This window comes from Lathamus discolor, chromosome 3, assembly GCF_037157495.1.
Source record: "Lathamus discolor isolate bLatDis1 chromosome 3, bLatDis1.hap1, whole genome shotgun sequence".
Classification (NCBI taxonomy): domain Eukaryota; kingdom Metazoa; phylum Chordata; class Aves; order Psittaciformes; family Psittacidae; genus Lathamus; species Lathamus discolor.
Window position 1 is genome coordinate 20,426,968 of NC_088886.1, and position 26,615 is coordinate 20,453,582.

At 46.6% G+C, this 26,615-nt stretch overlaps 2 protein-coding genes across 6 annotated transcripts in view; one reads left to right on the forward strand and one right to left on the reverse strand.

Annotated features, from left to right (window-relative positions):
* Positions 1-18,273, reverse strand: part of PACS2 (phosphofurin acidic cluster sorting protein 2) — an 81,196-nt gene extending 62,923 nt beyond the window's left edge. For 4 of the 5 annotated variants that reach the window (XM_065673912.1, XM_065673911.1, XM_065673910.1 and 1 more), the window contains exon 1: positions 18,104-18,261. In XM_065673912.1, coding sequence (XP_065529984.1) covers positions 18,104-18,231 — 128 coding nt within the window. In that variant the 5' untranslated portion in view covers positions 18,232-18,261. Of the gene's footprint in view, positions 1-18,103 lie in introns of all 5 variants that reach the window. The other variant, XM_065673915.1, reaches the window with a different exon arrangement.
* A 302-nt stretch (positions 18,274-18,575) lies between these two features.
* SEC22B (SEC22 homolog B, vesicle trafficking protein) lies at positions 18,576-25,525 on the forward strand. The gene is made up of 5 exons (XM_065672600.1): positions 18,576-18,744; positions 18,998-19,107; positions 23,348-23,508; positions 23,838-23,984; positions 24,389-25,525. Exons 1-5 carry the CDS (start codon positions 18,670-18,672, stop codon positions 24,541-24,543), a joined length of 648 nt encoding a protein of 215 aa, XP_065528672.1. The 5' UTR covers positions 18,576-18,669; the 3' UTR covers positions 24,544-25,525.
* Positions 25,526-26,615: the final 1,090 nt, after the last annotated feature.

Genomic DNA, 26,615 nt, shown 5'->3' on the forward strand with positions numbered 1-26,615 from the left:
TCAAAAAAGGCCTGAAAATGCAAACGCACTCAGCACTCCTTGCAAATAAAGAAATGCCTCTTGATGTCTTTGGCTAAAGCTCCACTGTGCTCTAACACCTAGCCCTTGCATTACTCCCATCAAATATTCTGGGCAGAGCTTGCTTATTTGCACACTGTCTGCTGGAGTGTTCCTAACAGCACAGAGAAGCCAAGAAAGAAATCATCAAAGAACACAAATAAGGGACTAGTAAGATTCTAAAAGCCAACTAGTTAATCACATTACCCAGGTTGATGCAAGCATGAGATGACTGCAGTGAAACTACCACCATTACTGCAAGGGATAGATCTTCAGCACTAGCCAGCAGCAGCATTTCAACCTCCAAAACCAGCCAAACTGGACTGAAAAGGCTTACAGAGAATGCAGTGCCTGCTTCCAAGCCTAACACAAGTTACCCATCAAAGGCCTTCAAAACTACAGAATCCATCAGGAGTGCACTAATGAACAGAAACCGGGATCTCTTATCTTCAAGGCTGACTCGTGGAAGTTACTCTACTGTGAAGCAGCAGCAGATTTTGCATTGACAAGGACTGCATGAAACATCTACCCCCACTCTGAGGAGACACCTGAACAGCAAGGAACCTGCACCACCGGGCTGTCCTCAGGGCCTGGGAATGGCCAGGAGACGCATTTCCAGACTTTGCAACAAGGCTGCACAACACTGCTGATCCCCTCTCAGTAAGAGCAGCTTCCCTTAGGGAAACTCCCGATCTCCAGGTGATCTCAAAATGTCTCTCAGTAACACTTTAAAAATGCATCCTACCCCACAGTCTCTCTCTTCACATCTAAATATACTCTGTATGCTCTAGTTTAAAGAGCTGTTACTTGAAAAGAGAGCACTTGTTTGGAAATAACTCACCACAAGGTTTTCTATTTGTTTTCTTTTCTGTAAAAACCCTTGTGACTAAGATTTCACTGCATTTCTCATGGAAAAGGGAGAAAACCTGGCAACTCGGACTTTGCTTACCCTCTTTTCTGAAAGCTTACATCATCTTTAAGTTTACTGGGATAAAAGGAACCACATTTTTTACTAAAGGAGCTCAGAAGAGCCACCAGTGCTGAACACACTTGCACTGGAAGGCCGAACACAGTGATTTGCTCTGGAGGAACATTTGCATTTCCTTAATACTCTAAACCTCTTCAACAGCTGTCAAAAGTTGAGCTGGAAAGCAGAGATTCAATATTATTTGAATAATACATTTCTTTAACATCACTGCTGATGACATTTCATTCCTGAAAGCAATAAGGAAGCGGCAAAGCAAAACAAATTCCCGAATTTGTTAGTTCAATTTGCCAAGAATATTTATTATTACATCACAGTGACCTGTGTAAACTAGCAAAACACAAGATGCTGGTCTTCACCACTCAGAACTTGTTCCAGATCCCCCCATAAGATTTTTAATGCTGAATAAAAGCAATAAACCAAAAAGTGATTTATAGCAATGATAATCCATTCAGTCCCCAAAACCTTTAATCAGGCCTATGAGTTCCCACTGAACCCAGATTTATCAAGATAAACTTGCAGGCCTTCTACAGAATAAGCAGATGGAGGTAAATGAGGCATGAAGAAGCAGAGACTGGATATGAGTTGGCTCTTCCTCAGCAGGGTATTAAGGTTCACTGCTGGGAGGGAATACCAAAAAGCCTATTGCGCATTTAGATAGTTACTCCATTTGTAAATAGGACCACACTATTAGATCACTCATAAAGACCAAACTCTACAGGCAGACCAGTCTTGGCTCCCTAAAAACATTCTCTTCTAATACCCTTGCCTGATACCATCAGCTAACACTAACAAGACAGCGATGCTAAGAGCAAGGAAAAGGTATCAGCATCATTCTGTGGTTGGTGCGCCTGTTTATGGATGAAACAAAGAGCATCCAGAAACCAGGTGCATGTACACAGATTATCAAAGAGCCTCAACCGTTTCTGTAACAGAAATGATCACAGTGGAGATGAGATAGAGACAGGTACCACAATGTTTTTTCAACCCTCAGGATGGAATTTGTCCTTAATTTTATGCCTCCTCACTCAGAGGACCATATTCAACCTCTGATTTTCATCACATGACTACAACTAATACCAACTCCATTAAACTTTGTACTGGGGCTAGTTATATATGAAATCTGTTTATGTACATTATATGTTTATATTGTAGCCTCAAATACACTAACACGCAAATGATCTGCTAAAAACCACATTATCTAAAGCTGTTAAATGCTCCACATCTGGCAGATTCAGCTGAGATTTAAAACAGTGATGCAAGAAATTCATTACATTATACCCCTTTCTGTCTGCCCATCTGTTACAGGGCAAAACAAATCCACCACCACTTATGCTATCTTCCTTTGGAGCCTGAGCACTTACACTGTAGCCATGATGAGAGGGGGCATCCCTACTTTTTCACATCTTACAAACAGTAGAATAATGCCTCCCATTTCAAGATTCTGCATGCAGTTTGCAAGAAGTCTCCAAGGCCATGATTTAGTATGACAGGCACCACTAAGGCAGTCAGATCTGTGCCTCTGAACAAATCGTATTTCCCCATAGTGAGAAAAGTGGTCTTGAGGCTCCCACAAGCTTGGTGAGCCCAAGCTCTCCAGAGAGCCAGTGTAGATTTGCTACCACTCTCCAGGTGTTTATTTTGAGCCTTGATTTCCTCTGCTTCACTGTGTCAGCTCATCAGCTTACAGCAAGCACCTTGAAACTGGCTGAAGGGAAACACTGGAGCCAAGGAGAGTGCAGGCTGCAATTGTTTCACCAAGAGATTTTCATGTCACGTATGCGAATTGTGATCACAGATAAATGTTCATGTAACTACAGATTACTAAGCCATTTCTCTGTTTTCACACCTGAATCAGCAAGAACACTCCAGAGAGACAGATGGCCCCCCATGACTGATACTCAGCAGGGTCTTCTGTTTGCAGATGTACCATCTCAAACACAGATTAGCTTCTACTCAGAGCAGGTCTTCTTGGAGAGCTGGTGGAGAGTGTGAATTCACTCGCAGAAGAAAAGCCCAGTGTTACTCATGTAGTAGTTTGGAAGATCTGGTGACAATTTTGGAACCAAGATAGCCCAAGAGACTGTCAGCAGAAGCAGCGGCAGTCTGCTGACAGAGGACAGAAAACGGAGAAATAAAAGCTAGAAAAGGAGCCTGAATTCACTGTTCAAGAGGCAGGAACTGTGGGAGGCAACATGAACTGTTGAATTCTCCACTCTAAGCCACACCAAATTCTGTCTTTAAACTGGTACAAGCCTTCCTTCTGTGATGCCCTGGAAGTTAATAAATCTATTTCAACTTACCTATAAACAGGTGTTGGCTCTTCATATGTCTGTGATTCAGTCAGCCCCATACCAAATCCTGGCAGCACTGGGCCATAGTTACTGTGTCAGAACACTATATGTCTGCAGCTTTCGGCTGCTGAGCTTCATTATGCACCATAAAAACAAGAGATCACAAAAGCATCGAGTCTGATGGATCCAAAGAGGAAAAAGAGTTACAAAATTTCTCCATTCAGTGGGAAGGTAGAGGAGAGATGCAGCATGCAAGACTGGATATTCCTGATGCTTCAAACTTAATATTTTATTGATTATTCAAATCAATAAAACTTTAGTCTAATGGGTACTTTATTGTACTCTAGCTGTTTCATGATTTCTGCAATACCATGCAGGGAGAGCAAACGAAAACTCCTTTTCTGAGGGACACATATGTATTTCCTCACCATGAATCCATCCTGCTCCACATCTTTCCTATCTGCACTCAAAAGTAGTAAGTGGTCAAAATATTCTCAGAGCTTGATAAAAATGGAAGTCAAATATTTTCAACAAAAACCTCTTTGTTAACACATTCTCATGGCTACTGAAACTGCAAACCTGTTCAGAGAGATGCCTTAACAATGAAGTATCATTTAAAAATGCATTTGCAGCTGTGCATATTTCACTTCAGTCACACCATTGTGAATTATACCTCACCATGTCCTCATAGAAAAGAGGTGGGCTGTCAGGGGGATGGGAAGGGGGAGAGAAAAGAAAGGAATTTTTACTGAACAAAAGAGCTCCAAGAAACTGATACAGCATTGCTGGAAGCTATTCCCAGCCCACTCAACATTTTTGATTGTATACATACATACCAGAATCCCAACAAGGGGCATTCTTCCCAGCTAAAATATGAACCATCAGCAAATCTGACCACCACCAGGGAAAAATACAAAACCCTAGTGGAAGTAAAGAACAGCAGAGTGAAATCATCTTTCAGTTGTCCTAAACCAAGAGCTACATTTGAGAGCTCACCATGGTGGCAGCCCTACACAAACACACGCAAGTATCCAGCACACTGCTAGCCAAAGCTAAGCTAAGCAAAGCAGGGTTCCTATGCTGTTATTCACTTTACTACCACAGTCAGTTACACAGCACTCAAAAAGTACATAATACACAAAGCACCTTTTCCCCACCTCCCCAGAAACCTTGTGAAAAACTGGGTGAATTTACCAGTATTCACCAGAGAGTTTTGCAGTGAACCAGTCTGCAGGGAAGAGTGCACTGACTCCAAGTCAGCTGAGAAGCCAAGCACTACGCACTGCTTTCACGGCTCAAAACCACAACAGTAGCCTGTGGCAACGCTGAGAGAAGTCAGCGGGGAAGTAAATACCGCAAGAAAGCGAATGCAGAACACGGCTGGGATACTGGTGAGGTCGAGCTAAACCTACTCACAACCCATCTCTGGCCCAGAGCCTGCACACAAGCATACCTGGGTGCAACAGGGCTTTTCATGCAGAGATCCTCCTGAATGCAAGTGCTGTACAAAAGCAGGAATACCAGGAACCAGGCTGCTCAGACCTGCAGGAAAGCAGTACTGCACAGCAAACCTGAGGGTCTGAACCCAGACAAGGCAGATGCATCTTCAAACACAGCACTATCAGCATCTGTGCAGGACATCAAGAAAAGCTGAGCACCCTGCACGCAAGAGACCAGCACTAGAAAGCTGGCCTTGAATGCAGGTGCAGCAGGAATATAAACAGCACTGCTCAGCACTGCCAGGCTGCCTGTACATTTAAGTCATGATCCTGGAACAAGGAAACAATTGAATGAACAGTAAAAGCTTATTACAAACGTTTTTGTAAGGACACCCAGCAGGACCTGCCACTCACATGTCAGAAAAACAGGAACATGCTGACTGAAGGCTGAACTGAGGAAATCCAGTTCTGAAATCCCTTCTCCCTGGAAAAAGCTCTACCCACTTGCTTGAACTGAGCACTGGCCAGCCTGCTGATCCTCAAGCACATTACCATGGACCAAGGGTAAAGAACCACCATAGTTTTGTCTCCATGAGCAGCTTTACAAGTGAGCCACTGAATGCTACATGTTGTAAGGAAAAAAAAAAATCTTCTAAGCTCCTTCGGTATCTGCAAGCAGCTGTCTCAGATCCTCACTGGGACTGAACATGAGCAGGCAAAGCTTATCCAAGTACCTGGAGACACTCAAAGTCTATTTGTAAAGCAAGAACAAAACCTACATGAATGGTCTTCAACTCTATCAAGCAAAGTAAAGCTGAACCCTGGCAGAAAGAAGATACAGATCCCACCAGCCTGAAAGAGAAATTGGAGCACCTTAAATTCTGACACACTCAAGTGCAGCATAGGGAGAAAGTAGAAGAGCAAATAAAAGGGAGTTCCGCCCCTAGCAAGTCACTTGCAACATGAAATATATATGATCCAGTTCTTGCAGTTCTCAGCTTTCCTTGCAAATCCTTCATTTTAAGGCAGTAGGTGCAACTTGATCAGGAAAGCAGCATATCATCTTTCTACTAGTTAGAAAGCATGCAGATATATTTTCATGAAAGAGGACATTTTGGCAGGATCCTTTTGACACTGAAAACTGCCCGTCTGAGAGGGAGAGACCATGGAGGAAGGCTGTAGGACAACCCCAAGAAACTCAGAGCAGACCCTGCAGCAGGCAGGTGGAAGGGTGGAAAGGGCCATGGGAGGAGACCAGGATTAGAAGCACTAGAGATTTGTAAGTGATGCTTTAACAATAGCTTTCTTTTAAACTACAGCAGGAAGAGCTTCCTTCTTATCTGTTTAGTCTGAACATAAATTTAAACACTGGGGAAGGGCTGCACAGAGGATAAGCAACTCCTTGGTCACCCAAAACCAACAGCTCTAAAACTCCTGCAATACCTATTCCAGTAACATGGACCATGGCAGAGAGGAAATAGTCACTCCCCAGAGCAGTGGTCAGGGGTAGCTCAGAGGAGCTGCTCCAGCCTTTACATAGGCTAGCAGATGACCTAGAAAGGTCTTTTTCAGCCACATTTTCTATTTTCATAGTCTCTCCCCTCTCCAAGAGGTCATGCAGATGAAAACACCAATTTAACTAATGCCAGATGGGAGACAAGTTAAGCGATATGAATCTTTGCTTATTATAGAATTATCTTAATTTCTTGTAGAAACATGGAAATGCTTACAGTTACTGCCTGGATATTTTGTACCTAAACATTTCTAGGCTGTTTGTATTTGAAAGAAATTAAGCCCACATGGTTTTGACCAACTACTCCATTACCACGTGGCACATTTATGAAAAAAGAAACCCAAGGCTAAGTTTGAAGCTATGCCAAGAGGTTGCAGACACCAGTGTCCCTCAGGAGCCCAAAATAATACTTATGAAACGTGCACATCAACTCACAGTTGTAGATTTACTGGACAGAAACTTAAGATTATTTGCACTCAGTGTTACATGCACCAAATCATTTTCTGGCAAACTCAAGGCCATTCAATTTACCTTTAACGAGCCACAATGCATCAGCAAAGACAACAGCACTTGAGTGTTCAAGCTCATTTTGCTACTGAATCACATCAGTATGGCAATGGACAGTTTCAGCACCAAACACACCAAGCCATGTGCCAGAACCTCCACAAGTCATCTACGGATTTTACAATCTAAACTTCATGTGTGCAGGTAACAGCAGCACTGAGGAACTGTTACAGATGCAGCTCTGCAAGTTATGCTCTCACTATAAAGTCACTAGCAACTACAGATCCAGTGCATGGACAGACTTCTGAATGAAGCCAGTTATATTTGTAGGTGTCCCATTAGAAACCAGGAGCACATGTTTGAATTTGCATAAGAATCGGTGTGAAAGATTCAGTTACCTCCCCAAGAATCTCCAGCAGCTTTGGTTACACTGTCGATTATTCAAGTCAGGAAGTGCCTGTCTGACAATTTTCTTGCAAAAAGCCTAGCTCCCAAAACCTTCTTCCCACAAGAGACCTCCCCTTAGAGCCCAAAAGAAGGAAAGACCACCTCCACTCCAAACATTTCTTCCCCTGGACCCACTCTCCAGCTCTCACAACAGCAGCCCCAAGCTGCAGAACACACACAAGGCTTCAGACCACCCAGGGTTTCTAGCATGCAGCTGAACACATGCCTCTAAACAAGGGGCTGGACTTCTCCTCCCCCAGTTATTAAGTCATTTCCCCAGCCTAAAGAGAAGCTCTGCTAAATTAGAAATGTACTGCATACATTGGGAGCATGCGGGTCCACTTATTGCTTCCACTTGATGACCTTCCAGCAGCAGCACTGGATTAAATAGGTTACCCGCTCTGTCCTCATCCCCATGCTCTGCCTGCACAACCATTTGGACCATCATGCAGCAAAGCAAAGCAGCGGACTGATCCAACTGGAACAACCCACCTCCTCACCTCTGCCCTGGTTCACTTTACTATGTGTACTCCAAAATGCTTACACTGGGACAAGGCAGAAGGTGCTGGCAACCAGAAGACTAAGCAGGTAGGTTACAAAGAGCCACCGGACACATCAGCCTCTGAAGAGCTGGTAAATGCTAGCTATAACCTTACCCAAAGTGTAAGGGCAGTGTATACACCTCTATGCACATCTGAGAAAGAGTCCTTCAGTGAGCAAGCTATTGGAGCTTGGCTATAACAAGCAGAGGACTGGTAAATGCTTGTGTCTTACACCCAAAACTACCCATCACACAAATGGAACAGAAAAGACAGAGCACCTCGATGTTGGCTCCCCACAGCCAGGAAAAGGATACTGCAATTACTCTGCTGAGAATGGCAATGTTCCTGTCCCCATTACAAACCCATGAGTTCACACAGCTGAAGCAGCAGTGAAATCAGGACACATGTGACAAGGTGAAATAAAGACTGCATACGTATCTGATGAGCTGGAAAGCTTACAGGATTGTCTTGAGATTAGACCCCATGTTAATGACAGCCCCTCCAGAGACAGTCAAACCCAGCTCCGGCACAGCCTCCAGCTGAGCAGGCTCTCCCTGAAGAAACTCAAGACTGAGTGACCTCAAACGATCCTGCTATATTTGTAAAAATGTGTGTGAGGAAATGTCCTCCAACAGCCCTGCGACTTTCATGGTCTCAGGAAAGACAGAGCATGCCTTGTCAAGGTTCCAGCCTGAACAGGGTTAAGAGTTATGCTGCCAGACAAACCCCTTAAAAGACAAGAGAAGGTAATCAGACTCTCCAAAGTAAAAAATGGAGCTTCTTTGTTAAAAACAAACACCTAGACCCACAATCCCAGAGCCAAATGCATCCAAAGAGACACCATGCCTCCAGCAGGTCCAACAGAACCTCAGAAGCTGTTCATAAAGTGACGTTTCAAGCTGGTACAAAGCTCCCCAGAGTCTCACTTCTTTGGTTTCAAGATGCGCTGCAAAACTGCAAGATGGGCAGCAAGCTCTGCAGCAGAGAGAAGGCAGTGTTCCTCTGAAACTGGCCTTCAGCAGCTGGCAGGACATCTACAAAATCCAGTGGTGCACCAGTTAGAAAAAGTCACGGACCGTATGTAAAGGAAGCCTGACTGGGAATGGCCTCACATCCTAATTGTGAAACTGCACCCATACATAAATTAATAGGAGACCACACTGCTGTGTGAAAGAGCAGCCTTGTTCACCTCCCTGTGTGTTCCCACTGCTGATCTAAGCCACCTGCTATGTATTTCCGTGCATTAGGATGAAGCAGGTGGGCTGAGCACTGCAAACTGTTTCTCATTCCAGAAGCAGTAGTATGTATGTGCAGGTTTCTCTCACAGTACACCCTAGCAAGCAGCTGCAAGAAAGCAAATTGTACTGGCATAAAAACCCTATGAGAGCTGTTTCATGACAAGCCACTGCCAAGCTATGATCTCACAACCTCAACGAGAGCACCCAACAGACCAACATGTCCAAAGGTGCTGGCACCAGCAGCTCCACACGAACAACGTGCCACAGCCATCGCAGCTGTTCCCCGTGCTCGATGCTGCCGCGAGTTCCCACAGAGGATGAGCCTGGCTGGCCACAGGAGCGTGTCACCAGCTTGCCACAACAGCACGATCACAGCACGGGGTGGTGCAGCTGGGCCTCCGGCAGAGAATTCCCCCACGCAACCCACCACCAGGAGCCAGGGCACACAAGGGATCGCTCACAGAGGGCTTGGCAGATGTGATACTTGTGGACATGTGCCTGGTTCTCAGAAGCTGAGGTACATCTGCATTAACTATGCTCCCCAGGCAGAGATTGTCTTCTCAGCAGAAAGGGGATACAGACTTATATAGACTATATATAGATAAGGCTTCCTAAGAATCTCCCAATGGGGGTTTATTCTCTGCTCTGTATCTAGATCCAGCCTAGTGCCTGTCTGGAAACACGTATCAGAGAAGTGTATGTGCAAGCTGCAGTTCATTTTGGCCATTAATGAGAACCCTGCACTAGAAACCCTTGAAACACAGGGCAGAACTACATTATGAGCTCCACAGTTTTCCCATTACTTCATCTGCAGCCCTCTACCTGCAAGGGTAAAGATCCCTTTAGAAATCTCCCTCCTGCACATGACATTTACTTACCAGCAGCAAGGAGCACCTCCAAGCCCCCACATTGCAGTGGCTTTGTAGAAAAATAAAAAGAGCAGGGAAGGATTTTTGAACAGTCGAGTTTAACAGAGCAAAGGGATCTGATGGAAGGAGACAGTGGCTTTCTGCAGAAGATTTTTAAGAGCATGCTACTTTGCTGAGCAATGAAAACATGTCCCACTGCACCCTGCATATAGACAGACAACTTGGCTTTATACCCTTACACCTTCAAACCTCCAGCTTTCCCCAGCCCCAGTAACACACACTTAAAAAAATCCATCCTGAATCACGAGGTTTGTTCTTTTTTTCCTTTGTGGAACAAAAGAAACTACCTCCTCAAGGCCCAGGAGCTTGCACACATCTTAGAGCACTGAGGAAAAGGTGGCTAAATGACCATTTCCCAACAACAGCAAAGCAGGAAACACAGCAAGTTGATCAAAACCTCACAGTGTCCAGGTGCTGATGCCTGCCCAAATAGCACACACTGTTCTTGGAGGCATTTCCCAACACATTCAAACACCTACAAGACAGTTATCCTTCCAAATCAGCACAGGGGCTATGCACACTGCACACGACATCAAAATTAATATTTTATGATAATCTGCCTGCTTAGAGGAGAACAAATGCCGTTTTCCTTGACAACTCTTCTGAAATAGGATCTAAGCCACCATGCAGATTTCAAACATTTTTGAAATAGAAACACACACTCTTATTTTCAGTGAAAAACCTCCCAAGAACAGCCACTCAACAGTTCAGGAAGACAGGACTTCCATAAAGCATGCAGCTGCCAGGACCTGCACCCAAACCATGGTCACCGTAAAGCTGCAGCAGCCACCACGTATCACCCCCAAGCAAGGCAAGCAGTAGCACACTTCATAGCTTGCAGACCCCTGCTCTGGTTTGGATGCATGAGAGCCTCCACTTAAGCAAACTGCACAGCCTACAAGCTGCTCTGATGTTTATTTTTGCTGCACACTTTAAAAACTAGATTCCTTTTTCACTGGGGCAGGGGAGGTCCCAACACTGGCATTTGAGCTCTTGATCAAAATACTTACTGCCCTGCAAGAAACTGCTCTGGAAGCCAGACTGGCCTGAAGGCTCCCAGCTGCTAGATGAGAAGGAACAAGCAGGCAACCTCAGAAGTAAGGCACAGCTCGTGACAAGTGACACAGCCACACAAAGCGCTTCAGGAAAGGCTAAAGTGGTTCTACAGGAGGAAATGGGTTCCAGGCTCCAGCATGCAACAAGAGAGTCCATTGCACCCACTTTTCCAAACACAGGAGCTCATCTCCTCTTCTTCCCCAGACTCAGGCTCACCAGGTTGATCTGCAGACCCTCTACTAGAGTTGCACTGACCCAAGGACAGGGTCTACATGTGCAGTAGTTATCAACCACCCCCAGCCTTGAGAAATCCCTCCTCCAGGGCTACTGGCTACAGCATGCCCATCATAGCTCTCTCTAGGCCATTCATTGTTTTAAACAAATGAGTGATTAGCAAGGATCCACTCTCTCCTTGTGAAGCTGGCTGCATGCCCTGCAAGCCTCCACATCACGGTACAGTACCATAATCCAATTAAACCTCACTATGAGAGGAGCTTCACGCTATCACATTCAATTAGACAGCTAAGCTTCTTATCATCTGCACATTAGGATCCGTTCAGACTAAAACTCTCCCAGCCCTGTTTGGGAAGTGGCATTCTTCAACCAAGCAAGGACACACAGGAGAACTATAAAGGTTCACATTCATACTGCTGGCGTATATAGAGGTAGAAACACAAGAAAAATAAGATACAGTGACCAGTTCCTGTCCATTCGCAGTTACATGCTCTCAGAGGCTCCTCGCTACCCCTTTGTCCTACTGCTCCCAAACTTCCCAGGGAAATGGAGCAGTTCTGAAGGAGCACTATGGGTCCAGATGATTTTCACTCTTTAGTAAGCTAATGGAAAGGCAAAAGCTACTGGAGGACCTGGCAATACCGAGTTGTCTGGCAGACAGCCACCAATTCCATAGGAAATACCCTCCCTAGAAGGTCACCATAACAGTGGCAAAATTTGTCCCAAAAGAACTGGAAAAAGCTACCAAGATGTGACGCAAATGAAGGCAGCGAGCGGAGCCAGCTTCCTGCGCGAGGCCAAAGCACAAGCTGCTCCTGCAAAAAGAAAGATTAAGGGTTGCAAGAAACATAATGGCCTCTTGCAACAGCTGAGTTGTTGCTTTGCTTTTCTTGGCAGAGAAGAGGGATGTTTTGTTGCTGGTTGATTAATCTATTATGCAAATCATTTCATAGCTAATTTGATATAGCCAGACACTTGCCACAGATATCATCTGCCTGCTAAGAGATGATGAAAGGTGGAGTATCAACAGCTCCATGTGACAGAGCTTTTATTTCCTGGATAAGCAGCTGCAGGGTTGCCTTCTGCCACACAGAGCTGCAAGCATGGGCCAGACCTGCCAGGGAACACAAGGGGAAGGTCCCTTGGGCACCTTCACTTGATGGAAGGCAAGGAAAGAGGCCCTTCAAAAGAGCAGCCCTTTCCTTCCACTCCTAATGCCCTTCTGCACTGGGCATGTGCAGAGAGTCCAGATGAAAACCATGCACAATCCCATCCAGAGACCTTTCACTAAGCAGCTTTTAGATTTTAAGACTTTTTCAGAACTGCTCTCGACGTACACAAGCTTCATCTTACATCAGCTAAAAGATGATTCAAGATAGGTCTAACTAGAAGCTTAACTCCAGCAAACCACTCAGCCTCGAGACAGAACATTATTTCCACTGAATACAAGTGTCCAAGTTATATACAGCAGCATCATACAACATGACAAACTCAGTAATCACTGTGATAGGGTTTGCATGTGGAGCACTAAGGGATCAACTGATCTTGCCTGAAGTAATGTTATTTTGGTCTTGATCTCTTCTACAAAGACCAAGGAGGAGAAATAGGCTCTCTAAGAATCAAAGGGTTGGTTTTAGCCACTGCACTTTACCCCAAGCATTTCATCTCCATTGCTCAGTTGCAGATGCTTTTCCTCATGCATGTCAAATGTCCAATATTGGCTTAGCGATTGTTTCAAAGCCTATCCTGTGTGCTCATTTGTATTCAATTGCCTTCAGTGGTAAAATTTAGCCACTCCATGCTATTCAAAGTCAAAACAAAGCCTCCAAATAAGCACTTCTGAAATGTACCTAGTCATCTGAGTAATTAGACATTTGCCTAGTTCCAAATGTACCGAAAAGCTAGTCAGCTCCCAACGAAAATGCCAGCAGTTATCCTGAGTTATTCTCTCCTAAATGTTAGCGTACCAAGAGATCAGGAGGTTAAGATACATTTAAATTGGGATCTCTCCCTCCCTAAATTAATCAGCATCTTTAATTATGTAGCATCACCTGATCATAATTACTCCTCTAGCAAGTTGTCTACCTTTCTCTGCCAATATAGCATGTAGCTGCCATCGCTCAAGCCAGGTCAGAACATGCTCTCACTGGCCAAGAAAAGTGCCCATTCCCAGTGCAGGCACACATCCCTCATACCAAAAGGCAAAGCCTCTCCACTCTGAGCACATTTGCAGAAACCCTCACAGAAAAGAGCCAGCAATGAACTTCACGCAGGTCACAACTCCCTCAGCACTCAGCTGGGAGACAGAACCAATACCATGCACGGGTGCAAACATGTAGAATGCTGGAGTGATGTGCAGTCCTCACTGACGGCCCAGTGGTCTGTTGTGGTCACATCTCTGTGCCATTACCATTACATGCTCACAGACCCCTCTGCAAACCAGTGCAACTCATTAACCTACAGGAAACTGATAGATCAGTAGAAGATGGGAGCTGGCACAGGGAGAGCAGCAAATAGCCCAGGGCATGAGCAAACTGGCAGGATCCACTCAGCTGCTGCGAATCCATAGCCTCACTCCAATCAGTTTCCATCACCCCGGGGTACGTCCACAGCCAGGCTGGTGTGAAAGTCCACGTACTGCAAGGGCATTTCAGCACACCCAAAGCAGTAACATCCCTGCACCAGCAACCTCCTGTTCAAGTCCAGGGGATGCATATTGATTCCCTTCATGTTTCCTCACCCAGCAGGCAAGCTACAGAGACAAGCAGACATCTGAAATGCTCAGGTAGTGCCCAGTCAACAAGCTTGGATCTCCAGCACAGTCTTTTGCTGGGTCTGCTCCACAGCCTTCCTTCACATCTCAAAGGGACACCAGGTCACTCCTGCTCTATGGGCAGTTCAGGCTCAATACATTCAGCTTCGCTTTATAGTTCAAAGCTTGGCAGGAACTTCAAGTTACAATTAAGGCAGTAGCCTAAACCAAAACCTATTCTTGATGGAAGCATCAACCCTCACCTTCTCTTGCTCCAGCAGACCCCCTTCCAACAGAACTTTTCCTCCAAGACTAGTCTTCCTCTGAACAGCCTCCCCATGGTGCCATCTCCTCATGAGGCTCCTTCAAGATGGGATGGTGCTGCACCATGCCATTCACACCACACATTCATCAAGAGATTAGAAAGGTAAAAAAAATAAAAATAATCCACAGAACACTTCATTGTGAGGAACTGAGGGGAAAAGTGTTGAGTCTCCCCAGCCAAGCAGCAAGAAGATCACTCAGTTTTACAGGTGGTAGGGAGAACTTTACTTAATGTAACCTTCCTCAAAGGAAAAGATTTCAATGCACAGAAGAAACAGCAGGAAAAGGTAGGCATCTCTCCTCTCTGGTATGCGGTGGTTACACCCAAATAGTGAGACAGTTTGAGTCACATTTCTGGGATGACTAAAAGAAAGTACTTGCATTTCAGCAGCACTATAGTCAAAACCCCCAGGAGCTGCAAGTGCTGAAGAAAGAAATCAGAAAATCATTTCTGCAAATGGCTGAAGAGAAAGGGAGACCAGCACAACTGCAAAACACCACCTAACCTTATGTTGCACTCAAAACATATGATTGCAGGACAACACTATAACTCTTCACTATTATTCTCCCTCAAGTTTAGACACAGCCTTTTCACACAAGGGAACTCAATGGATGCGCCAAGGCAGCCTTCCAGATTTTACTGACACCCCACCCAAGCTGAATGGTCTTTCAGTAAATCACCCACCGAAGAAGAGTGTGCTGAAGAGCCGTGCTTTAGAGCTCTCCCTCCCACAGTCCAGTTCTTGCCCATCACCTGGGAAGCGCACACCTCATTCACATGAGGACCTCCACCTCAACGCTCACCTAATACGGGGCAATACAGGCACAGCCCGCTCCAGGCACTGTGTCCACCCAGCCCCTCCTGCTTCAGCTTCCTGTAGGAGAAGCTGTTTAGAAATGGGGAAAGATTTATTGTACCAAAAAGAAAAGAGTAGGAAGCAATACTATCTCCCCAAGCATATGCCTCTCTTCCATGAACCCTCTGGCTTTCTGACAAGCTTAGGCTTCTTCTCAACTGGGAGATGCCATGTCAACAGAAGCCCTCAGGGGAACTTGCAGCTGGTTGAAATCTCTGAAGAGACCAAGGCAATTCCACAGTACTTGACCACGCAACCAAGGCCCACTTCATCCACATCATCCTCTAGGTCCACATCATCCTCTAGTGTCCCAACAGATGGCTGCCTCAACAAGCTCATACTGAATATTGTTTTCCCCGCAGAACAGTTTTTATCCCAGTCTCACTCACTTCAATACAATCTTAAATGCTGTTGCGGTACAAGAAAAATCATTACAATATGAACTTAAAATACAGAGGCAGTAGTATATCTTAAAGATGCTCAAATTCCTGCCTTCTCTGACAGAGAGGTTTGTTGCAAAGTCTCTAATGAAATGCAAAGCATGGACCCAATGTAGCATCACAAGCTGATAGAAACAACAGAATTGAGCCTTCAAGCTCTGCACCCCCACTGCTGCTACAAAATTCAGTTTGCCCAGCACATGCAGCATGCAGCACACATCTTACCGTACAAGCAGACTAACACTGCTGCAGAAACTGCAACCTCAGCCGCTCCCCACTTCACTTTAGATTAATAAAAATCACTTGGCACCCACAGCCACAACTACAGACCTGCAATACACTGCACACCTGCCATACACTGCACAGTGTATGCAGCCCTTGCACACTTGCCCAGCCCATGTGGGTTAGTCCACATCCAGCAGGGTTATGGAAAGACCTGCTCATTCGGTCAGCAGCAGATAAGGCACCTGATGTTCACCCTTCCTCCTGCCCAGGCTCTAGGAGAAAAGAGAACCTAGGAAGAACAAGCAAAGATGATGGCAAGAACAGGGCTGAGACCACAGGTATCCACGCTACACACAAATTACTTCATACAAAAGGTATGTTCCTAGAAGATCGCAGTTGCCCCAGTTGATGCTTAATGCCCCAGGACACGCAGTCCAAGCACTTTCACCCACCCCTGCTTCACAGCTTGCTTCAGTGACTCCAAAATTTTCCCCTCAAGCCCCAGTTCTGTCCCACCTGCCCGGATACCCACATGTCCTTGCATCACTCAGATTCCTCTAGGCACCTTGACCAGCTGTCTAAAATCTGCTGCAATTCCAATGCCTGGGACCCACCCTAAATGCCAAGTCCAGTGCAGATGCACCCACCCTCTACCACAGCAAGCCAGGGACAGTGTTCTCACACCATATTTTCTGGTCATCTACATATATGCAAACTAGAAAGCTATGTTGTGAGCTTGTTTTCAGATCTGCCAGTATCAGCATAAATGATAATGCAGAATTAGAAGTCCTTGGCAGGGACTGACATTTGTTTGAGTTTTTTTTATTTCAGTTTAACAGCCACTGTAATCAGGTTAGATGAAATGGGAACCCAAACACCTCCCTGTAGTCAAGGGGTACAGCGGAGACAGTTTTCAAAACAGCACCACAACAGGGCCTCCATGTCCTCCGCACACCAGCAGGGTCAGTGCAAATCACACTGGAATCTATCACAAAAATCAAAAAGCACCATCTGCTCCTCCAGCTCCTCCTGTACAGGCAGCTCCTTCCATGGCAAAAGGACTTCTTAGAGGGGCACATTCCCCTTGGTGCTATTCTCCTTCCAAGACCTCTCACTGCAGATAAAGCTAAACAAGACACAAGCTGAGAAAGTTGCTGCCCGACAGATACTCCAAGGTACTGTCAGCACAGATAAGCTGTTACACACCAAAATCATCTGCAACTGCCAGACTTGGGTTTTCATCTACCCCACGCTATCTGTCTGCCCACAATGTCAAACCACTATGACTGTGGGTAATGTTTAAGCTAAGACAGCTATCAGTCCCACGAGCAAGCTGTTAGTACTGCAAGACTGGGACGTGGCCATCAAGTCCAACCTGCTATTCAGATGGAGCAGAAGCCAGAGATTTGGGGGGGTTCATAAAGCTTGCAAAACATTACATTCTTGTGAGGTCAGCCCGATGACTGTTCTCTTTCTGCTTACTTGCTGTGTGCCCATTAAAAGAGAAAGAAGCGCTTGGAAGATTGAGCTTTAGCACGTTTAAATCCTCAAAAGCCAGACTTCGAGAGTGCTAATTTTGTAGAAGCCAAAAGGATCCTTCCCATTTGGGCTAAAAAAAAAAAGCACACGCAAGGATCACATCCACGTGTTTCTACACAGACACCAGAGGCGGGGAAAGGTTCGAGACCAGGAGCGGGTGAAAAACCAGCAGAAGATAAATCTGATGCCTGCTTGGAGGCAGCTGATGTGGGGCACTTACCCGGCAAGGGCCCCGTTAACAGGACACCCCACATGGGATGGTGAGGCACAGGGAGCACTGACATGAGAAGGCACCTGACACCCCAAACCCTGACAACTAACACATAGCCCACGCCAAGCTTTCTGGAGGGCCACTCAAACGCTGTGAGGATGACCCCTCACAGACCTGACAGAGGGCAGCAGCCCTCCCCAGGCCCCTCATTTTAGAGTGGGGGGGCCCTGCACTCCCCACCCCCCCCAAAGCCCACCGAAGGTGTGCGGGGAGCCCCACCCACCGCCGTGGTCAAGCTGAGGTGCGGGGAGACGCCCCAAAGCGGAGGAAAGGGACCCTAACATTGAGAGAAGAGCCGCAAAGCTGAGCGGAAAGGGGGGATAGAGTGCGGGAGCAGCCCCAGGGGCCTCACGGCTGGGCGCGCAGGCCTCCGACCTGCGACCCTCGGCGTGTGAGAGAGGCCCGAGCCCATCCCCGGGGGCTGGCGGCTGAAGGGGAAGGGTCCGCCCGCCGTTACCTGGGGACGCAGCTAGGGCTGGAGCCGTCGATCTCCCAGGTAGCGAAGAGGTTCATAGGCACGGGCCGCCCCAGGGCCCCGGTGCCGCCCGGGAAGCTGAGGCGGCTCCGCTCCGCCGCCGCCGCCATGGCTGCCGGCCTGGCGCGCGCCCACCGGGCCGCCGCCGCCGCCTGCGCCGCCACCCCGCCCCAGCGGGGGGCGCGTCACGTGTGAGAGGGCGGGGCTCGGCGGGGCGGGGCGAAATCATAGCGGGGGGCAAGATGGGGCGGAGCCACCTGTGCGGGGAGGGGGGTGTGGCTTAAATATGGGCGGGGTTCCACGTAGGGGCGTGTCGGGAGCGCGGCCAGGAGGGGCATGTAGCCACGCCCCGTTCCACCGCGCTTCCCTCTCCCGCTGCGGCCCCCTGGTGGTGGGGTTGCGTTGTGGGTCCGGTGGCCGGAAGTGCCCGTGCGGCTGGCGGTGGTGGGACCGGATGTGGAGCCGGCTGTTTCCGGCCGGCTCCGTGGCAGGGGCGGGCGGCGGCGCGGGGCTGAGCGGCGGCGGGTGGGCCGCAGCGCGCCGCGGAGATGGTGCTGCTCACCATGATCGCCCGCGTGGCGGACGGGCTCCCGCTGGCTGCCTCCATGCAGGAAGACGAGCAGGTGGGGCCGCGGCGTGTGCAGTGGGAGGCTGGCCGGGTGCGCCGGTGAGGGGCGGGGGGGCGGCGGTCCCTTCTCGTAGCTGTCGCACAAGCGTTCCCCGCCCGGTGGTCGCGGGTGGTGGTTGTAGAGAAGTTTCTGTGCTGGTGGGCTGTGCTTTCTTCTCGGGCTGAACCTGTCGTGCCCCCCGCTGACTGCGGATGGGGGGTGTTTCCCCGGCAGCAGTCGCTCCTGACAGCCTGTTCTCCCTTCTCAGTCAGGCCGCGATCTGCAGCAGTACCAGAGCCAAGCAAAGCAGCTCTTCCGCAAGCTGAACGAGCAGTCCCCCACAAGATGTACCCTGGAAGCAGGTGCCATGGCTTTTCAGTAAGTGTCTGTGGCTGTGATGGGGAATGGGCTCCTGCCTCCACTGTGGAAATATGTGAAGGTACTTTTGGGTCAGGGTGAGGATTTGTTAGAAACTGGGCTGCCTGAGAGTGAGTTATTTGTCTGTACCCTGCTGGCTGAAGTGTAATAGACACTTGAAGGGTAGAGCATATAAGTTGTTATTTCTTTGCAGTGTTGTCTAGCACTTGCCTTCCACCAGATCCATAGTTCTGCCTTTGCTGGCTGACAGTGTAGTTCCTGTTTCATTTAAGGTTTTCCTGCTTGTTTTCACCCTCTAAGATAACCTCAGAGTGTCTTCTGTATCTCTTGTGTCTGGCCTTCTGTAAAGAAAGGTGTGTGTAGTAAAAGCAGCCTGGCAGTACCACTGTGAGCTCCTCTACATAAGGCCTTTCCTCTCTGTGTCTCATGTGAGAGTTTACCTTTTCATACGTTAGCTTCGTGTGTTACAATCACATGGAACATATCTGATTTTTTTTTTAATTACTGCCTTAGTATCTGGCAGACTTTTTTTCTCTCATCTTGTAGGATCAGTCTTACTGCTGCCAAATGTGTTGGGTGTGAAAAGCAGGAGAGCAAGCTTGTGTTTGAGAAAGGAAATGCTTCCTTACATGATATGCAGTTACCTAGCAGAATATTGCTAGAGAACTTAAAGCCCAAGATCTTGTCAAGAATCAGAATTCCCATATTAGCAGAAATAATTGTTAGAAGTCTCTGAAATCAGGTGGCATGTGAGAGCACCGAGGCAGAACTGTCCAGTTTTGCCAGTAGGATTTGCTGGCAGCAGGATCCCTCTCAATTCCCAACCCTGGTGACCAGGTGTGTGTTTACAGCTGCGTGAGTGGGACACAGCCTTTGAATGCAGGGCAAGGCTAGCTTTAGGCCTCTGTTTCTGTATCATGGGTCCTTTAGCAAATCTCCTGCCCTGTCCATTTCTTGTGAGATTTAGTGACATGAAAAGAGAGGAAGGGGAGTTTTTTGAAGGGGTGATCTTTGGCAACAGCTACAAGGTTTTGAGAGTAACTTTTCTTGTGGCTGACTTATATATGGTAATTGTAACAATATTTTTTTTTTTTTTTTTGTCTTCTGATTGCCTTTGATAGGAAGTTATAGTGGTCAAAGGATGGCCCTGATTAAAATAGTCTGGCCATCCCTATCTCCTGTTGGGTTTGGGTGTGGCCTCCAGAGTTAACTGAAAAGTGCTGCTCTGCATCACCTTCTTTCTAGAAGTTAAAACTTTCTAGAATTTAAAAGCGCTCCCATTTTAAATGTTTCCATGGCACTGCACGGGCATAGCTCTGACTGGGAGTGAAGCCTTGGGAAAGAATCTGTGCAGATCCTAGTAAATCCCTTCTTGCATTGCTTCCATGATGCAAGAAGAGTGATGTCTGAGAAGGCACCTGGCAGTGCCAAGGAAATTGAAGCCTCTTAATGGTGGCTGTAATGTCACTAGTTTTGCCAAGGTGTAAGTACTTGGGCCAGCCGTGTCAAACCTGCTTTCTTTGACACAGAAAAGGTTACCTGGCTGGTAGGTGAGGAAAGGAGCATTTATCCTTCTGTGTTGAGTTAGTCCCTAGATGGGGTTCCACAGGCAATTGACAGCTACTTCTGCAAAGCACTCAGCGGCTCCCTCCTTTAAGGTGGGACATTAAGGCAGGACCTATATAGAAAGGATTATTTCAGATCAGAAAACATCCTGAAACTGTGAGAACATTGCAGGAAGGGGAGGAAACAGGGGAGTTTGAGATTTAGTGTAAAAATAATGCTGACTGATGACCACGTTGTTCGTTAACACAGCATACCATCTTTTCTGCCAAATCAGAGCTCTGACTGCTGAGGGCAGCACAAAACAGGACAGAATATTTTGTGGTGCAGAGTTACAAGTGTGGGTCAGGATATTGCTGAACTTGCTGAGGTGGTGTTGAACGTTTTTAGCTTGGTCATCTGGAGAAGAGCCTATTCTCGCTGAAATGTGAAGCTTAAACTATGACCACTGAAATTACTGAGATAATTTTTGTCAAGTGTAGTATTTAGACTGGCTCCAAAAGCTGTGTCACACTTTCAGCTTCATTATTCTCTCACTTCTGCGCATGGCTGTGCAGGTGCAGAAACACTGATGGAGTCTGCGGTGCTGTCAGTCACTAGTTGACCTTTGGCTCATTAATGGCTGAAGTAGCTCTTACCTGTCACACCGAGAACAACCCTTGGCCTTTGCCACTATTACTGGGATAAAGCTTTTCTTGCTGAAAATGTCCAAGATAATTGTAAGAAGCATATTGGGAGTACAGAAGTTAGCAATGGCAAAGGGCAGCGTACACTGCTGGGCACTCAGCATGATTGGGTGCTGTGCAGAAGCTCAGAGGCAGGCACAAAAACTGTCCAGCTGTGCAGGAACTCTGCTCTGATGTTGAACTGACATTGACAGAATTGTCTGAGTCTGGGACAGAACGAGGTGTGCTTGCTCTCTGTGGTGCTGATGGGTTGACTTTAAATCCAACACATTTTCAGGGGAAAAACAAGTGGGAAATAGAGCTGCAGAGCTCCAGGCAGCACTGTCTGGCCCGAGCAGAGGTATCACAGCTGTACCAAAAGAGCAGGGCAGGTTCCTCAGGCTGCTCTCATCTTGGAAGTGGTGCTCCACCTCTGAGGCAATACTGTTAGAATTGCTATCTGACACGAGTTTTCTGTATTTCTTAAGATGGTTTTGGGTCTTGCTGTTCGTGACAGTGGCTAAATCAAGCTCTGGGGGATGACATGTAGCAACTCCAAGCAGTCAAGCAGGTCTTCAAGGGTAAGGGCAGAACAGAGGCATGGTGTACTGTAGGATTAGTCTTACACACTGATGCAGTCCAAGCTGAGGGAATGGAAGGATGTGCTTATGGGGACACACTTGTGGAACGGATTTAAGTAACCGAAGTTTCTTGCTTCTGATAGGGGTGTTGAAGGCTGTGTTATTTGAAGGCTGGCAGGATTTACAGGAGCCATATAGAGGCAGGAGAAGTGGATACTTCTGTCCCCCGAAATAACTTGAGGATGGCTGATTTAAAGGACTTGTACCTATTGGGGTATTTGGAAAAACAGTGTTGAGGAAGTTGTTTTGTAAGCCTGGTGTGGCTATTAAGAAAATTTTAAGCTACTTATTTAACTACAATGCCCTCAGGATTGCGTCAATTCTTAAATACACTGTTAATCTTTATGCTAACTAGTCTGCTACATAATGGCATTATGCAGAAAGTCTAAGGAAGGTTTTGAATCCCACCCTAAATAATACAGATACACATTCAAAAGTGTAGGCAGGGCTAGCTACCACCTCAACTCCCTTGGTTTTGGTGGAAATATCATCGCTTTTATTTTTCTGTTAGTTAAATGAGGTGAAAAATGTAGTTGGGAATGTGTAGCAGCAGAGAGCTGTAGCAAAGCCTAAACAATCTCAAGATTAGTTCTATCTTATCCCTTATTTCAGTAGGCTTTTTTGTGGAATTCCCTGCCTATGGTGGGGGGGAGGGTTGGAACTAGATGAACTTTAAGGTCCCTTCCAAACCTAAGTATTCTATGATTCTGTAATGGAAAGCCTCTATTTTCAGTGCTGACAGAGGCACTGGAGCTCACATTGAAACAAGGTCAGCACTAAGCCTTTGTGAGCAAGTAAGGATTAGATGGGGATGGGGTTGGTTGAAGGAGGAGAAGAGGACCTCTGTGCATTCAGCTGCAGGACAAACAAAACAGCATTACACAGTAACATGCTTCCATGCATGTTCTGGGGCTCCTAACGTTGCAGCCAAAGAACAGGTAGCACAGTCGTACTTACCCATGGTAAACCTGTAAGGGAGGTCACCAGAATCCAGATAGCAGCAGTATTTTTCCCAAAATGCCTTTGAGGTCATGCATGTGGATAGCAACAGCCGACCAGCAGGCTGGTGTTGGAGGGAAGGGTACCTCCTTTCCCCCAAAATAGAAAGCACATATTTTCCTAACCTAATGATGTTCATAGGCCAACTTTTGTTCAAGTGAAGACAAAGTTCATGGCTGTTGGTGTGGGTATAGGGTCTGAGGGTTCAAGAGAATTTATTTCGGGTAAAGAAGAAATAAGCCATTATTTTGTAGAAAGTTTGACACCTGTACCCACTTCCCATTGCCTCGTAGGAATAAAAGTATGCAGGGTGGTGTTTGATAGGATAGGTTCAAAATTGATTAATAAATGTTCTGTCTGCTGTTCTTTTAGCTACATCATTGAGAAAGGAGTGTGTTACCTGGTCCTGTGTGAAGCTGCGTTCCCCAAGAAACTGGCTTTTGCGTATCTGGAAGACTTGCATTCAGAGTTTGATGAGCAGCATGGCAAGAAGGTGCCAACGGTCTCCAGGCCCTATTCCTTCATTGAATTTGGTGAGGTCCCTCTCCTTGTGGCTAGTTAGGAAATTTCTTGCTGGGGGGAGCAGCGGCGACAGAATCCTCTCCAGCTTGGCCTATGAAATTGACAGTTCAACCTCTTCCTGGCACTACAGAAACGGGTGTTTTAAGCAAGAGAACAGAGAAGTGGTAGGGAAATTGTAAATGTCCTTTGATTTAGATTTTCTGCTTTAAGTCTCTTGGCCTTGCTCCAGTGAATATTTTCATGCAGTCTACTAGCTGTCCCAGCAACGCTCCCACTCTTTCAGGAGCCCGCCTGCTCTGTGTTAAGTGAGATCCCCTCTGATCGCCCCCTCTTGTTCCAGATACCTACATCCAGAAAACCAAGAAGCTCTACATTGATAGCCGGGCGAGGAGGAACCTGGGCTCTATCAACACAGAGCTGCAGGATGTGCAGAGGATTATGGTGGCCAACATTGAGGAAGTCTTACAGCGAGGAGAAGCACTTTCAGGTACAGGGAATTCCTGGTATTTGGCGTATGGTTCTTTATCCCCTTGATAAGCTGAGTGGGTAGAGCATACTGGAGGAAAAGGCATGCTAATCCCTGAACCTCCCGAGAAAAGCAGTGAACTCAGTGGGTGTTTCATTTGGATTGGTTGCATCCTGAGGCACCTGGCAGGTACTGGTGCCTCTTTTGGGTAAGACGAGCATCTTGCTAGCTTGGGTGGCTCCGTCCCAGCAGGACAAGCACTGGAGCACTGCACACAGACATAGGCCATGCTGCCTTGTGAAACTGCTGCACTCCCAGAGAAACTGCTGCTGCTCCAGAGAAACTCGTACAGTTGTTAGTATAATATTGGGGACGTATAGGTTGCTTTAATATTGATTAACTTCTCTGCCCTTTCTCATTAACAGCTCTTGATTCCAAGGCCAACAATCTCTCCAGTTTGTCCAAAAAGTACCGTCAGGACGCGAAGTATCTGAACATGCGTTCCACTTACGCCAAACTTGCGGCTGTAGCTGTGTTTTTTATCATGTTGATCGTGTATGTGAGATTCTGGTGGCTGTGAGCCGGTTGCAGTCACGGAAGAGGGAAAGCTGGTAGCCTGGCAGGTGTATGTGTGCAGGACACTGTTCATGGGGGATGTGCATTAGAATACACACAGGACCACCACCTTAACGGAAGTGTCCTGAAATTGTTAGGTGACACTTGACTACTACACCTCTTAGTGAAGCCTAACAATAGGTATAAAGGCTTGTTGACTACAGGCTTTTCCTCTGAGGCAGTTTGCACTAGGGCACTGGAGAGTTTGGCCTCCCATGGTCCTGCCCCCCTCCTGGGGGCATGCTCTGGGAACTGTCAATCAGTGCGGTTTAGCATAATCACATTGTATGTCCTCCTGTTGAGTAGCTCTAGTGGGAACTGTACTCTAATGAACATTCCTTGTATTGGCAATGTTTGCTTTTTTAGAATCTGGGTCTGCAGTTCTTTTTCTTTCTTTTCTTTTTTTTTTTTTTTTTTCTCCAAAGGCAAGACTCCCCTGTTTGAAGGTAAATACTGCACTGTACATGTAATAGCTTTTACCTCTGTCAGAATAGCTATTGTTGAGTTTTCTGTGTCTGACATCTTGGCTTGTTACACTTTAAATTGCTTTGGGAAGAAATGGATGTTAAATTATGCCTTAAAATACATTCTGTCTAGTATTAGGAGGGGCAATGGAAGACTTATATGTTACGGATTCCTAGAAAGTTAAACTACAGGTTTGTAAGTGTCCGCTTTCCCTCCCCGGACAGCTGTGTATGAGTGTATGTTTCCTTATGAACAGGGTGTGTAATTCAATGTTGGAGCGGGCACAGTGCAAACTATGTCAGCACTCTGTGTTTTTCCCTTCTATCTGCAGATTCACTAATTATTTCCTTCATTTTATAACTGTGCATCACTTCCAAAATGTGTCAAAACTGCCAGCATTTCATCTCTGGGATGCTTGTTTTCTTTCTCCCTCTTTTCCTCACCCAAAACAACAAGAAAAAACCAAACCCTGAAACTCTGAATGTTGTTGTGAAAAAATGGCAGTGTTTCCTTTAAGAACACTTTAACTTTACATGAAGGATTCAAAATGATAACTTCAAAACAGTGGAATCCTTTGGAAATGCCACCTTTTTTCCTGTGGTCACCCTCTCCCTACCTCACTTGGGAAGCTGAAATTGTAGGTGAAGAAAAACTCATTAAGGGGCAATAGTATAGAGCTGCTTCTTTCTTGTGGGCCAATATGTATCTTTCCAGTAATGTGATTCTTTTTTTTTTCCCTTGGGTTTTGGTTTTTGGTTTTTTTTTTTGGTGGGGTTTTTTTTTTTGGTTTTTTTTTTTTTTTTTTTGTCCACCTGTGCTAAGGATAACATTTTAACAGTCAGCTGTTGTTTTCACTTAAAAAATAAGAGGAAAAAAGAAACCCCACAGCTCAGGCACTCTTCTGCACTCAAGTGTCTGCCACTTGGTAGAAGGCAGGCAGCATCACAGAAGAAAGTTTCAGGACTCCCCAGCACCTTTTACAAGCACATAATCTTGTGTAGTTCTGGAAGTACAAACTGTGACCTGGAAATGTTTCCTGCCACTGGGTAGGAAACAGAGAGCTGTTGTCCTGTCTGGGAACACTCCCCAGCTTGACACAGTGTTGGACTGGCACAGAAGCAGTTAGCACTTGTCCACCAGTAAACCTAGCGAATTTGGTCTGCCGTGTAGCCTAAATCAGGTTTCTGCATGATGCCTCCAAGTGTTCCTTTGTAGCTTGCTTTATTATTATCATTATTTTTAATCCTTTTAAGTGATGTCCCTAACAGGTGAATGTCCCAGTGGTGTAGGTCTGTGTAGTGTAGGTGCTGGAAGGTGAGCAGACACTGACCATACGTGGATTGTTGTGATTGAGGGGAGTGATGCTTCTGCAGTGAAGGGCAGCTCAAGGAGCCGCTGCCTCCTGCAGCCCCACTGTCAGCAGTGAAATAAACGCTTCTGAAAAATCCCCTCTGCAGCGAGGAGTTTCCTGTGTCTGGTTTCTGTCATCTCGAAGGATGCTTTCTTTCCTTCCAGGGACACAAGAGGGTAAAGGCCCACCTGGGATGAAGGTCTCCTTTTTGGAGGCAGAAC

Bases quoted from the DNA above. Each gene is read 5' to 3' on its own strand.
- SEC22B (XM_065672600.1), top strand. From the start codon at position 18,670: ATGGTGCTGCTCACCATGATCGCCCGCGTGGCGGACGGGCTCCCGCTG. The intron at 23,509-23,837 runs GTGAGGTCCCTC...CTCTTGTTCCAG, and splicing joins CTATTCCTTCATTGAATTTG to ATACCTACATCCAGAAAACC. The intron at 23,985-24,388 runs GTACAGGGAATT...TCTCATTAACAG, and splicing joins GCGAGGAGAAGCACTTTCAG to CTCTTGATTCCAAGGCCAAC.